Source organism: Arabidopsis thaliana, chromosome 2, assembly GCF_000001735.4.
Source record: "Arabidopsis thaliana chromosome 2, partial sequence".
In the NCBI taxonomy this organism is placed as follows: domain Eukaryota; kingdom Viridiplantae; phylum Streptophyta; class Magnoliopsida; order Brassicales; family Brassicaceae; genus Arabidopsis; species Arabidopsis thaliana.
In genome coordinates this window covers 6,339,245-6,353,437 of record NC_003071.7, presented here as the reverse complement: position 1 = coordinate 6,353,437, position 14,193 = coordinate 6,339,245, and the positions used below count along the sequence as shown (strand labels likewise).

At 35.8% G+C, this 14,193-nt stretch overlaps 1 protein-coding gene and 4 pseudogenes across 5 annotated transcripts; 4 read left to right on the top strand and 1 right to left on the bottom strand.

Annotated features, from left to right (window-relative positions):
• Window positions 1–185: 185 nt before the first annotated feature.
• AT2G14796 lies at window positions 186–2,279 on the top strand (annotated as a pseudogene; the record flags this gene model as incomplete). The annotated part of the gene is made up of 1 exon: window positions 186–2,279.
• Window positions 1,474–2,149, bottom strand: AT2G14765 (uncharacterized protein; the record flags this gene model as incomplete). The annotated part of the gene is made up of 3 exons (NM_001335438.1): window positions 1,474–1,531; window positions 1,634–1,693; window positions 1,878–2,149. 3 exons carry the CDS (start codon window positions 2,147–2,149, stop codon window positions 1,474–1,476), a joined length of 390 nt encoding a protein of 129 aa, NP_001324444.1.
• A 1,520-nt stretch (window positions 2,280–3,799) lies between the features above and the next one.
• AT2G14793 lies at window positions 3,800–4,372 on the top strand (annotated as a pseudogene; the record flags this gene model as incomplete). Its single annotated transcript has 1 exon — window positions 3,800–4,372.
• A 4,846-nt stretch (window positions 4,373–9,218) lies between these two features.
• Window positions 9,219–12,170, top strand: AT2G14790 (annotated as a pseudogene; the record flags this gene model as incomplete). The annotated part of the gene is made up of 1 exon: window positions 9,219–12,170.
• Window positions 12,171–12,740: 570 nt separating this feature from the next.
• AT2G14780 lies at window positions 12,741–13,689 on the top strand (annotated as a pseudogene; the record flags this gene model as incomplete). Its single annotated transcript has 4 exons — window positions 12,741–12,878; window positions 12,968–13,235; window positions 13,317–13,401; window positions 13,473–13,689.
• Window positions 13,690–14,193: the final 504 nt, after the last annotated feature.

The following is a 14,193-nucleotide window of genomic DNA, read 5'->3' as shown; positions in this document are numbered from 1 at the left end:
AACAGGGGATTAACGTTTTAGGTATTAGCCTTACTGGTCCAAAACCGAATATGTTGTTTGGTACAAAGATTTTAAGTAAAATATCTCATGGAAGAGGGATGAATTGTAGGAATCTAAGTGTAAAGAAAACGAAAATGTAAGACTTCTCATTTATTCTAGAGAGAAAGTTGATTTTTATGATGGAGTATTGGAAGTGTTATTTAGCAAAGCGCAGCAGGAAGGAAGATTCTATGGAATTAGTGTGGGAAATGACAGCCCCATGATTAACTATTTGTTGTTTACAGATGACACAATGTTTTTCTGCAGGTCAGACTCCAAAGCATTCTCAGTTCTCATGAGTATTCTTCGTCAGTATGATTCTGTTTCTAGACAAATGATAAATAAAACCAAATCAGCCATCACATTTTAAGCCAAAACCTCTGAGCTTACCAAGACAAATGCTCAAAAAATCTTTGGTATACAAAGGACTACAGAACTGGGAAAATACCTTGGATTACATGAAATGTGTGGACACAAGAAAAAGGATCTTTTCAACCAAATCATTGACCGTATAAGACAGAGATCCCTCAGCTGGACTTCTAAATTCTTATCTGCGGCGCGAAAGACTACCATGCTAAAATCAGTGTTGGCAACCATGTCATCTTACACCATGTCATGCTTCAAACTCCTAGGATCTTTTTGTAAAAGAGTTCAGTCGGTTCTAACACGTTTCTGGTGGGACAAAAAATAAAAATGTGTTGGATCGCATGGTAAAGATGACAAAATCAAAGAGATGTGGAGGATTGGGGTTTAAGGATATTAATGTGTTTAATGATGATCTTACTTGCAAAAGTGAGCCGACTAATCCTTTCAAAATCTTCTTGCCTCCTTGCAAAAATAATGTTAGGAAAATTTTGCAAAACAACCCCTTTCCTTGATTGCTCAGTCACGACCACAACCTCACATGGATGTAGAGGAATTTGTATAGGTAGAGACCTGATCAAATCCCAGTTGGGTAAATCAATCGAATCAAGTACTTTGACAAAGGTATGGTCACAACCTTGGCTTTCCTTGTCGGCGCCATTATTCCTTATAGGTCCACCAACAGAGTATAACCAAAGTATGACTATTGATAACTTTATACGCCCAATTTCCAAGTCTTGGGACAGGGCAAATATTCTGCATCGCCTCCTCAACATGAATCAGAAATCCTCGCACTTTGACCTGGTACTCTGGAAGCCAAAGATCGGTATGTCTGGTTACTCACTAAGACAAGTGACTAAGCGCTAAAACAAGCTATCAAACTGCAAAAAAGTTGAAGGAACAACAAGGGAATCAACACGGAAATGCATTTGCGAATGGTTTCAATTAATTTGAATAAATAAATTTGGCTCAATAATTGCTCACAAAAATTCAAATTTCTCCTTTGGAAAGCCATGAAGAATGCCTTACCCGTTGGATCGAATCTGAAATCATGAGGAATTAACCCTGAAGCTAAGTGCCCTCACTGTGGTGAAGAGGAAACGTGTCTCCATTCATTCTTCCATTGCTCCTTCGGCAAACAGATATGGGAGCAAACCCCGTTTAAATCCTCAATTTGTCTGGACCTTATAACCAGCCTGAAATTGGGAATCGAAGTATCCAAGCTTCTTACCTGCCTCCTACCATTAAGAATTGGGCAATGCCCCCTCTTTCTTTGGATTTTGTTGATGATCTAGACTCACCATAACAAAAAAGACTTTTGAGCAGAAACACCTTTCAAGCCAGGATGTTCTCTTTAAAGCCATCATTCATGCAAAAGAATGGAGCGCAACACATATCCAGATCAGAACTTCCCTTTAAGTATCGTAGATCTATCCAATTTCTGTTATTGGACCGGATACATCTAGATGCTTCACGGATGCAACATAATGGCGAGAGGACTCTCAAGATGAGGTCTGGGATGGCTCTTCATTGACCACTCATCACATACCAAAATCTCGTTTAGATCTACAGAGTATAATGTCAGCTCTCCACTTATGGCGGAAGCAATTGCCTTCTTCCTTGCCATGCAAAAAGCCTTAGATCTTAGCATCACAAAACTATCAATTGCTTTAGATTCACAGCAGTTGATCAAAGCACTCAGTGGGGAGTCTCCTTCGGTGGAGCTCCATGGGATTCTCCACGACATCCTCTACTCATCTCTCTCCTTTGATGAAATTAGGTTTTCTTTTGTTAAAAGACTTTAATCGTAAAGCAGATGATCTTGCAAAATCTGCTCTACATTCAATTCTTATTGTACCAGTTACCAACTAATGAGAACCAAGCTTTTAGACAAAAAAGGTAGATAAGACCAATCAACTACATACAAAGATTGCATATTCATGTCTGTTAAGTTAATTCATTAGCCACATTCTCCTAAAAAAGAACATTATAAAGATTCAATAAATGTTCAGACAAAGATTTCACCAATATTATATGCAATGGTAGACCCACATGGAAGAAATAGGGAGCATCTCACACCCTTTAAAAATAATATATTAAAGTGTTTGTGAAATATTTGTTTTGAGCAAGTGGCTCATTTGGTTGAGGTCTCTATGACTATCTACAATGGCTTATTGAAAAAAATTATTCAATAGTTGAATGCTTACAATGGGATATTGAATAAAGAAATGAATCCTATGTGGATTAAATGGTGTTGAATAGATTCAACAATGTTGAATCTTTAAAAATGGACCCCTCATTGTCACTTGTCATTAAATAATTGGAGACAGAAATTGTGGGGGAGAGTTAAATAAAGATAGGACATGTGTTGTTCTTTTATTTGCTACTGAAATTTCTTATATTTTCTTTTCCTCCGAATTATTGGAGGTCAATTATCTTATAAAATATTTATTTGTTTTAAATTATTTTTACATTAAAATTCATCATTTTTTAAACTCTATAAATAGAGATTTGTTTCATTTGATTTGGACACATAAAAAAATACATCTATTTTCACTAAAAAAATTTCATTAGCCGCTAAACTCGTATCTATATATTTTTCTGTTTTTTTCTAGTGAAATAGATCCCAATAATAACTCATTTAACCCCCAAAATTCCATTAATTATCCATTTAAAACATAAAAGAAAAGAAAAATAATGAAATAGAATTTGTGGGGTAGGGTGTTGAATTTTATTAAACAAATCATTGTAAAGTATAAAATTTGAGTGGGTATTGAATTATTATGTAGAAGAAAGAGAAAATGATGTGGAAGAGAGAGAAGCTTATGTGGAAGGTGTTGAATAGAAAAACCATTGTTGATAGCCTAAAATTGACCCCCCCTAATATGCGTTTGATGCATAAAGATGCTCTTATTAATTGTTTCTATTACCGTTTTTTTAGATATATCCCACATAATTTATATTTTTCTATTTTCATCTATTCGTTTTTTCTTTTTATTATTTCTTTATGCCCATTTCATTTAATTATGTCTATAAATGAAACCAATATATTTTAAAATAATATTTAAAATTGTCTCAAAACCAATTTAAAACTGTTATTTGGAAATTTTGTTCAAATGTGGTATATTGTATAAACCAATATAAGATCCATTATGTTTATAATATAATTTTGATCCAGGTAAAAATATTTTTTTGTCTGTCACTAATTATATGTATTGCGTACCTGCTCAAAATTAAATATGTGAATACATAAAAAATAATATCGTAATCATCAATTTTAAATTAAAGATATAATACTTCTTTGAGAATATATTTTATTTACCTTTCTATTATCTAACTTATGATATTTTTTGCCACAAAAAAAAATTATGATCGAGTTTTGATGAGGAGCCTTATGCTTGACGTTGTCCGTGTGCATTTTGTACAACCAAAAATCAAAATTGCAACAATTCCACTATCCATTCCTTCCAAGATCTAGTCTAATGTCAGCCTAGATTTTATAGAAGGATTGCCTATTTCTAAGTGATATGATGTGATCCTAGTAGTGGTGGATAGATTGAGCAAATATGGACATTTTGTACCACTTAAACATTTTTTTACAGCCAAGATATTAGCTTAAGCATTCAACAAAGAAATTGTTAGGTTGCACGGGGTTCCCGAAAGTATAGTGTCAAACAGAGATAAGATCTTTGTAAGTCACTTCTTGTATGAACTTTTTAAGGCTCCAGGAACATTGTTGAATAAGAGCACCGCTTACCATCCTCAAACCGACGGTGAGACAGAGGTTTTAAATTGATGTTTGGAGACTTATTTGAGGTGTTTTGTGAATGGGAAACCCAAGATGTGGGCACATTGGTTGATGTGGGCACATGGGAACTGATGGCTCAAACTACTAGACAATTTCCCGAGTCTTACCTTGAGGACAAGGTGGCTTCGTTACGGGGGAGTATTGATAAGATAAGGTTGCAGAAAGAATATTCAGATAAGGCGATCAAAGTTTCAAGAAAGAGAATTCCCAAGAAGATTTATGATTCAAGTGGCTGAAGCAAACTTATGAGGAAGGTGGAGTAATACTCTGTAGCATATAGAGTCTTTGATATTATTATCAAAGTAATAAGAATGTTTGTAGTTTTTATATCAACTTTGTGTCATTTGAGCTTTGTGTTATGAGAGAGCTTGTAGTTTTCAATGGAACAACTATATAAGGTGAACTCTATTTTAGGGTTGATCTAACTAAGAAATTAAGTAATGTTTCCTATTTCCTTGCCTCTCTCTTATTTCTCCGATCTCGATCTAACTTCTTCTTCTATCTTCTTTTTATTTCTTTTCTCTTCTTCGTCGTGCTATTACTCTCTTGATAGGCTTCGGTCATATCAAAAAGCTTTTACAGCAGATGAAGTTCATGAATTTTCGAGAGACTTTCAATAGTTTTTAGAAAATATTTATTGTTTTTTTTTTTGTATTTTGCAATATATAAATGAAAAATAAAACATCTTCTCGCTTGAAAAATGAAAAACTCAAGTACAATAGTTATTAGTTATTAGTGCTCTGTCTATTGAATTCCCAATAATTTTGCTATTACCACTATAATTCTGCAACAAAAAATTACACACATTATTACTATCATTGAACTGAAGTAGAATAACTATCAAATACTAGTAATTCATTATTGATAAAGTTAAATATATTTAAACAGTCCAATCATTTATTTTAGTTTTCTGAAATTTTTTAGCTAAGGACAAAATTGTTTTTTTTTGAAAATATAAGGTATACTTTCATATACTTAAAATATTTTGTGTAAAATTTAAACCTGTAATCAAATTTTGGGGTATCCAATCAGATTAATCTTTACCTGGTAGACATGGCCAGATGTTTTATAATATATCGCTTCATGAATCAAGTATGCCAAGTATACCGTGATTTCACCCTCCTTATGTCGTTCACCAATTTCTTTCGCAAAAAGGATATTAAAAAAATATAATGGAACTTCTGATTGTTAGGTATTTAGCAACAAGAATACAAAAGTATGTATGATATTCACTCCGGAAGTTTCCATAACAAAATTTCCTAAACAATCTACTTCGCTATTTGAATGATATGGCTTTCCCAAATCATTCTTTCCAGCTTTGTTCACATAAGCTTGAACCATTATGGGATCAACACGATCAACGTCACATCCAAAAAAACTTTGACATATTCGTTAAGTCCTTTTCAACTCCATAACTGTTTTTAATAACCGCAATTGTCTCTTGATACTGATCAATATCGTATGTCGACAGATCAAAACCATACGTCAACCGTTGGATCTAAAAAAAATGATGGGTGTCCACGATACACCCTCTGCACCATAAAAAAGGTAATTGTTAGTTAAAAGTACAAAAACAAATATGATTTATTGCATCATCGATCTCTTGGTTGAGCTCTTTTCATTTTCATCATTCATGATCCGTTCGAATCCTTTTTATATCTTCATTTTTTGGTGGAATTTGGGGTATTGTGTTCCATCATTTCTAAATTAAATTAGAACTTATTTGAATGTGTTTGCTTAAAATCTTATACTCTTTAGTAATTTTTGAATCACATCATTTATTGTTAACGTTTGCGTAGTTTGTGCATTATTGAAAAATTATCTAAGCTGTTCTTCATTGATTTTTTAGCTTAAGAATTGTTCTAATTTATATGATCATCATCTGTTCAATCATTTTTCTTACTTCTACAAATTTAGGTGTAGGCTTGTAGTGATGCAGCTCAAAACTCAGCTAGCTAAGTTTTATTAGATTAAATTTGTATTTGTGGTGTATGTGTTGTTGATTCTTCTTCTCTACTTATGTTCATTTTAGGAGACAATCAATAATTTCGTTATTATCACCATCAATCTGTAACCAGAAAATAAAATTAAAAATAAAACCTCCAAAAACTAGTTTGGTTTTTCAATTTTTAAGGACTCTACGTTGACAAAAAAAAATTGATTGAACAAATATGAGTTAAAAAAAAAAAAAACCACAAATTAGTTTTACAAACTCAGAATAATCATGACCTAAACTATGTTAGTCTTTTCTCAATGAAGAGAAAGAAAAGATTACAAATAAAACTAAAATAAAAAAAAACTACTATAATTTCAAATTAATGATATAGTATATCATATTTCAATCATCTATCTTTTTGGTAATCAAATATTTACATTATCGTATAAAAGAAAAAAAAATCAAATACTTATGTTTTTTAATTATCTTCATTGCTTCTTTCTCTTCTTTATTTTAGATCTGATTCGTATAAGACATATTGATTGAGTAGAAATCTGTAAAAATATGTTGTGGTTTATATGTTATGAAGTATATTAACTGCTTTTACAATGGCTACGTATCATCTATAACATATGTGTTTTAATGTTTGTATGTAGTAAATTATGCTTTCTATTTGTACTGCTCTTGGTTGTGATGTAATTATCTTGTATTTAAAGAAAACTATTGTGTTTTATTCTTATGCTTGAAAAATGATTGGCCACTTTGGAGATGTTCAGCCCGTTAACATACAGCTCAGCCCAGTAGTAAATCAATCAACCCGCTTGACCCATCAAAGAGCTCATATCCATGAAAACCCACCTCGAAGTCATCCTTTGGATCTTACCAGCGGATCCACTTGAAGCCGAAGTCACATTTTCTTTCATTTGTACAAATATCAACACTAAATATGTGAAGGTGGAGATCATCTAAACTATCAACAACCTCTTTCCAGGCCTAACCCATGAAAAATTTCTATGAAACATAGTTATTGGGCCTCATTTTGTGGAGGAATAAACAAAGGTATTGGGCCTCTTGGTCCATAAAGCTTTGGTGCACCTTTCCACGCTTTATTTTACAAATACCAAACTTGCCGTAATTGGATCCAAGTAGCTTTACATCACAACACTTTTTTCTTGTCATTGTTGCTACGTTTTGAAGATCCTCTTATCAGTGACTAGCCAAAAAGTCTACTTAGTGATACGATGGTACATTAAGCGGTCTACAATTTAATCAGATACTTTGTAGTGAAGACTTTTCTAATACATGAATAGATTGATGCTGATTGAGCTTATTGAAAGAGATATATAAAGATTGAAATGCAATAGCTCTAATGAGCTTTAATGAAATGTAAAGGAGAGAAAGGAAGCTTTAGATTGTCTTGAAGATCAAAATAGATTTAGATTTGATTTCATACAATGAAGAAAAGAAGAGTTGCTCAATGGCAACTCTCTAGGCTACATTCATCAATGTCATACACCACATATATATATGAGAAACTCTAACTACAAAACCTAATGACATGAGCTTAGATGGGCTTCTCTACTCTTTATATTTTGGGCTTTATGTGGCCTCTTATGTAGAAGGGTTATGAAGAGAAGAATTATTTTGATGGTGGGGAAGTAAGAGCTCTCCATCTGCATCGGCATGTGTGGACCATGAGGGATCCAAGTAAAGGTAAAAAATATTTCCCGCTAAACATGAGACTGGCATTCTCTAAGAGGTTGTTGTAACCAGTTAGGGACTTAGGGCGTTACAAATATGAAAGATTTGGTCTCTCATTTAAACCCATATGCGGGTTCATTAAGATAAACGCTTCCCACAGTGGATCTTGTGGTGATTCCTTCTTTTTGCTTGTCGAAATTGGAGTTTTTTTTTTTTTGTGTTGGATTGTGGATTATTTGAATGGAAGATCTTTGACCCACCAAACCGACCTTTCGCTTCGTATGGTGGATCAGTGGATGTCTTTATAGAATACGTGTCTTGCGTTTGTTTTCGAGTCGGGTCAATCTGTTGGTTTAATTTTTCTACGTCTTGGAAACTATCTCCGGGGTGATTGAGCATGCATGGTACAACTAACTAAAGCAGCCTTTTGTCTACGTCTATGTGTTGTGTTTTTATAGGCAATAATAGCAAATTCACTTACAACAAAGAGAGACAAAAAAACTTTCAACTAATATATAAGGGATTTTTACGTTTTAACATAATATGGTTTGGATAACTCATTTGTATTTTCTTTTGATCTATACTATTATTTGGGAAGCATTTTGTGAACTACAATATTGTGAGGGTAGTTTAATACTAGGGTAAATTACAGGCCACACCCGTTGACCATGTTTTATTTTCATGGATTGTCAAAGTCAAATGTGGTTTTCACCATTTGCCTTTTCGCCTGCAAAATGACGCTTCTGCCCTTGCGCTTCTCTCTTAGTAACTGTTGAAATGTACGGTTTAGTTTAGCAGGTTTAGTTACGTACACTGTTCCGGTTCAGTTGAAGATTTTTTGTTTCACGTTGACGCGATTCGGTTCCGTTACAAGTGAGATTATTTTCATTATTCCGAAGTGACATCAACATTTAATGCCCCCAAAAAGTTTAGATGTGACTATTGTCACAATTAATGCAAAATCATCATTACATCAAATAATATAAAAAAAATTATTGATAATAATTAATAAAAAATTTGTTGAGATAAAGAAGATGAACCCATGAACAAAGAATTATTGAGAACGTACATTGCTGCTGAAGAAGTGTTGATCTTGTTTTTGTACCAAGTTTGGAGCATTGCTCGTGTAAGTAATGAAGTTCTTTTAAGAAGTTTTTTGTTATGTCATATTAGGATCTTGATTGTGTTCGAACTCCATTTTTTTATCAGAATATTTGCAAAATCTATATTTGTTTGTTTAAAATAGTCAAATGATAATTGGTATTTAGGTTTATAAATGTGTAGTATCGACATTCCATTCGTTTTTTATATGTATAGTATTTTTCAGTTGCATTTAATGTGTGTCTCCTGAATTTATGATGCAGGTGGGTTATGGATATTCCCGTATTTACTATGGTCGGTGAGTGGAAATGCAAAGAAGGAGAATGGAAATTTGAACCTGAGGAAGGCATCTTTGGTTGTTGTGTACGCGTTCAGGAAACCATGACGTACACAGACTTTGTCCGTACACTCCGAGAGGCTTTCAGTTTGAAGTCCACCGAGATCAATCCCATAATTAGCTACTGGATGCCGGGAGAAATGTCAGTGCTGATAGATACTAAACGCCCTCCTGTATACATTGACAGTCAGATGGGTCTCGAGACGTTTTTTTTGGTTTGTGGTGGGTATCTTTCTCTCAACTTGTTCGTCTCTTTCAATAATACAGTGAATGCGTTCGGGAATACTGTCTCTAGGTCTCATGGTGAAGTTTCTGAAAGTGACCGTGTGTTTGATAGTGCTACAAATGTTGATGAAAATAATGAGGATGCAGAGGAGCAAGCCGATGTTGAAGACGATACAACAGAAGAGGATGAATTGGAGGAGGGCAACGAAGATGATGATGGGTGTGATGATTATCTTGGTGTGGATGGATCTATTGGGGGAAGTACCCTGTATCCTACTACAGACGGTAGTGAAGGTATTGGCGAAGAATACGGTTAGAACAAGTGGAACGATGTAATAGTAGAAGAATATGTACAAGGAAATCTTGAGGAAGACGTCAGTCTCACTCAACAGACTGCTCAACATCCAGGGGAATTCAGTCGTTTATTGGAAACGTGTACGTACACGGGTGTTAGTGTACCTGGCGGAGATACAGGGGAATTCAGTCGTCTCTTGGAAACGTGTACGTACACTGGTCTTAGTGTACCTGGCGAAGAAACAATTTCTCCATTGGGTTACGGTACACGCTGCAAAGGGCAAAGGGATTCCAATCTTATTTGTATAGACGAAGTCACCGGGGATGAAGTGATCGACGGTATTGGAGCTTCCTCAACGGGGACACAAAATGATAATTGGGTAGTTACCGCAGCTGAGGCTTACCAAGTGTATAATGAATTTTCTAAGTTACATGGTGGCGAGTTGGCGAATCTCGGTAACGATGCTGCTCCTGTGTTCGATGACTTACTCAATTTTTGAGCTGATGAGACACAGGTTGAAATCAGCACCACAGGCGAAACTTTGTTTGTTGGAAGTGTTTTTAAGAATAGAAAAGTCCTGCAACAAACAATGTCTCTTCAAGCGATAAAGCAATGCTTTTGCTTCAAGCAACCTAAGTCATGTCCTAAAACATTGAAGATGGTGTGCGTTGATGAGACTTGTCCATGGCAATTGACTGCTCGCGTCGTGAAGGATTCAGAAAGTTTCAAAATCACTTCGTATGCTACGACACATACGTGTAACATCGACTCTCGGAAGAACTACAATAAACATGCTAATTATAAGCTCCTCGGAGAAGTTGTGAGGAGCAGATACAGTTCTACGCAGGGTGGGCCGCGAGCTGTCGACTTACCACAGCTGCTCCTAAATGATCTGAATGTGCGTATTTCATATTCTACCGCTTGGAGAGCAAAAGAGGTTGCAGTGGAAAATGTACGGGGGGGATGAGATAGCAAATTACAGGTTTTTGCCGACCTATCTGTATCTTCTCCAATTAGCTAATCCGGGTACAATAACACACCTACACTATACAGAAGATGATGGTAAGCAGCGCTTCAAGTATGTCTTTGTCTCTCTTGGCGCTTCTATCAAAGGTCTGATATATATGAGGAAGGTAGTTGTGGTAGATGGAACGCAGCTAGTCGGACCTTACAAAGGATGTCTTCTTATTGCATGTGCCCAAGATGGGAACTTCCAAATATTCCCAATAGCTTTTGGTGTTGTTGATGGTGAGACCGATGCTTCTTGGGCATGGTTTTTTGAAAAGTTAGCTGAGATTGTTCCAGACAGTGACGATTTAATGATTGTCTCGGACAGACATTCATCTTTATACAAAGGCCTAAGTGTTGTTTACCCGAGAGCGCATCATGGAGCATGTGCTGTTCACCTTGAGCGAAACCTCTCCACCTACTATGGTAAGTTTGGTGTGTCTGCTTTATTTTTCAGCGCTGCCAAAGCTTATAGGGTCAGGGATTTCGAGAAATATTTTGAACTGTTAAGGGAAAAGAGTGGTAAATGCGCAAAATACCTAGAGGACATAGGATTTGAGCATTGGACAAGAGCTCACTGTAGAGGAGAACGCTACAATATCATGTCTAGCAACAACTCTGAGTCCATGAATCATGTGTTAACAAAAGCAAAAACTTATCCGATTGTTTACATGATCGAGTTCATTCGGGATGTCCTAATGCGATGGTTCGCATCGAGGAGGAAGAAAGTTGCTAGGTGCAAATCTTCTGTGACACCTGAGGTTGATGAGAGATTTCTACAAGAGTTGCCTGCGTCAGGTAAATACGCTGTGAAGATGTCTGGACCGTGGAGCTATCAAGTGACAAGTAAATCCGGGGAGCATTTTCATGTCGTTCTGGACCATTGTACGTGTACGTGTCTTAGGTACACCAAGCTAAGAATCCCATGTGAACACGCTCTAGCAGCTGCAATCGAGCATGGAATTGATCCGAAGTCTTGTGTCGGATGGTGGTATGGCCTTCAAACGTTTTCTGATTCTTTCCAAGAACCAATTCTACCTATCCCGGATCCGAAAGATGTTGTCATCCCACAACATATAGTGGATTTGATACTCATTCCTCCATACAGTAGACGACCACCAGGAAGACCACTGTCCAAAAGGATCCCATCTAGAGGTGAAAACCGGGTATGTACTAACATCGTTCATTCATATACTTGTATTTTGAAGTATTACCATGCGGAGATTTGTAACTTCCTGTCTTTGTCACTTCAGAAAAAGAGACAGAAAAGACTTTTACCAAATCAGTGCTCACGCTGTCGACAAGCAGGTCATAACAAGAAGACGTGCAAAAAATCCAATCTAGTTCCGGTGACAAGTTTCTGAGCCGGCCAATATAGTGTACGCTTCTGTGTTTTCTCGGTGTACGTAAGTTTATATATAATCCACCTGTAACTATGTACGTTGTGTACGTACGTTTAAACTCTACGTTCGTATAACTATGAACGTTTTTGTCTGTGTACGTGGTAAAGTTCATGTAATAAGGGTACACAGAGGGGGTTGCTCAATATTTTGAGTAATTTGAAATAAGTTTTTTGAAATTCTAACTTATTCCCCCTCTTAAATGAATGGAGTTGGAGACATGGTTGGGTATATTGTGGTTGTGTTGGTATTTAATGGAAAGGACGTAACTGTTGCTGTTTATTGTCAAATCAACGTAATGATTACCCTATATGACGGTTACCAGACTATTACCAAAAAATTTGAATCAAGTGTAGTTGTAACCGCATTAATAACTGTAGCCGTTCCAGATTTCCTCTATTTAAGTCTCCTCCCTTCCTTAATTTTATCCACAATCCTCATTCTAAACCCATTTCTTGTGCCGGCAGTTATTTCATTCACAAGAAGAAATTTAGTCTTTCGATTTGCTTGTTCTTGCTATCCGTGAGATGGAGGTGTTTCATACGGTCTCAGAATTGTGTCCTCTGATAACTGGGTGGCGAATTTATGTCTTTGTCGTGAGAGTCTTCAAGAAGGTTATATCGCCCAACGTCTTCGAACTCGGCCTTATCCTGGCAGATTACGAGGTAATTTCCGTTAAATCATTATGTGTTTTTCTCGTTCATTCGCTTAACTTATATATTAAACTCTCTACTATCATGTTCTGTATGTAAAGAATAACCGTATTGAGGCCACCGTTGATCGTCGCCTTGCTCCGTTTTACGAAGACCGATTCGTTGAAAATGAGTGGAAGACGATCACCTCTTTCTTGGTCCGTAAGTCAACTGACTTAGTCAGAGCAACAAAGCATAAATACGGCATACTGTTTATGGATCGGACCATCGTCGTTCATGCCCCACCGAGATCACCACCAGTTCCAGATTTCGATTTCACTCCCTTCGACTACATTTTGGATAAATCTGCTTACAAGAACGTTTTAGTCGGTGAGGAGGAATAACTCCGATGCTTCATTTATTACATTTTTGAAAATGTTTGTTTATTATCTATGTTTCTCCATCATCTAGATGTCATTGGAGCGTTGGTTGATGTTGGCGCATTGACTACAGACTATTACGGTCTCAAACTGAGTTTCAAGTTAAAAGATAGATAGTAAGTGTTCTTTTCATTTGTTTTATTTACAATGTCACTCTAAACGCTAACTGTCCTTATTTCTAACGTAGCAATGAAGTCTTGGAGTGCGAAGCCCGCAATCAACAGGCGGAGTACTTGGATGGTTACTTTCAGAGTTTGGGTAAGGGAAATTTTGTTGTCGCACTCAGCTTTTGGCGTCTAGCCGAACTGTCTAACCCGAAGCTTGAGAGCCATGGTGCTATTTCAAAGGTGGTTGCCAATCCGGACAGAGCAGAAGTTGCGGATATCTCGATGGTGGTTTTTTAGCTAGAGGGAATGAACCATTATTCCCCGTTTTAATATAATATAAGACTACATTTCAATTATGTTTTCTTTCCCAGTTGTTGTTGTTGTTTCCATAAGAACCAAACTACATTTCAGTCGTTGTTGTTTCTTGTTTCCGTTTTAATTTTAATCTAATTTGTTGTTTTATGTATGTGCCTTGTTTTATTGTTCAAATCCTCTCGCAATGTACGTATAGTTTCTGGTGTACGCTATCGTGTACGTATATTAGTTTTGGTGCCTTCAACATCAAAAACTGTTAGATTTATACTTATGTTGTGTACACAATTTCCCAATGTACGATAAACCAAGTTTAATGTACTATATAGTGTACGTACACAAAGACATCTAGTAATACTTAAAGTGGTAATTCATTCAAAAGTCAGAAACATAAAAAAGTACAGGCAGTTTATATAAAGGGAAATTCATAAGATAAGATAAATAAACTGGAACGATTCAAAAAACATATTTTTTTAAACGAAGCATACA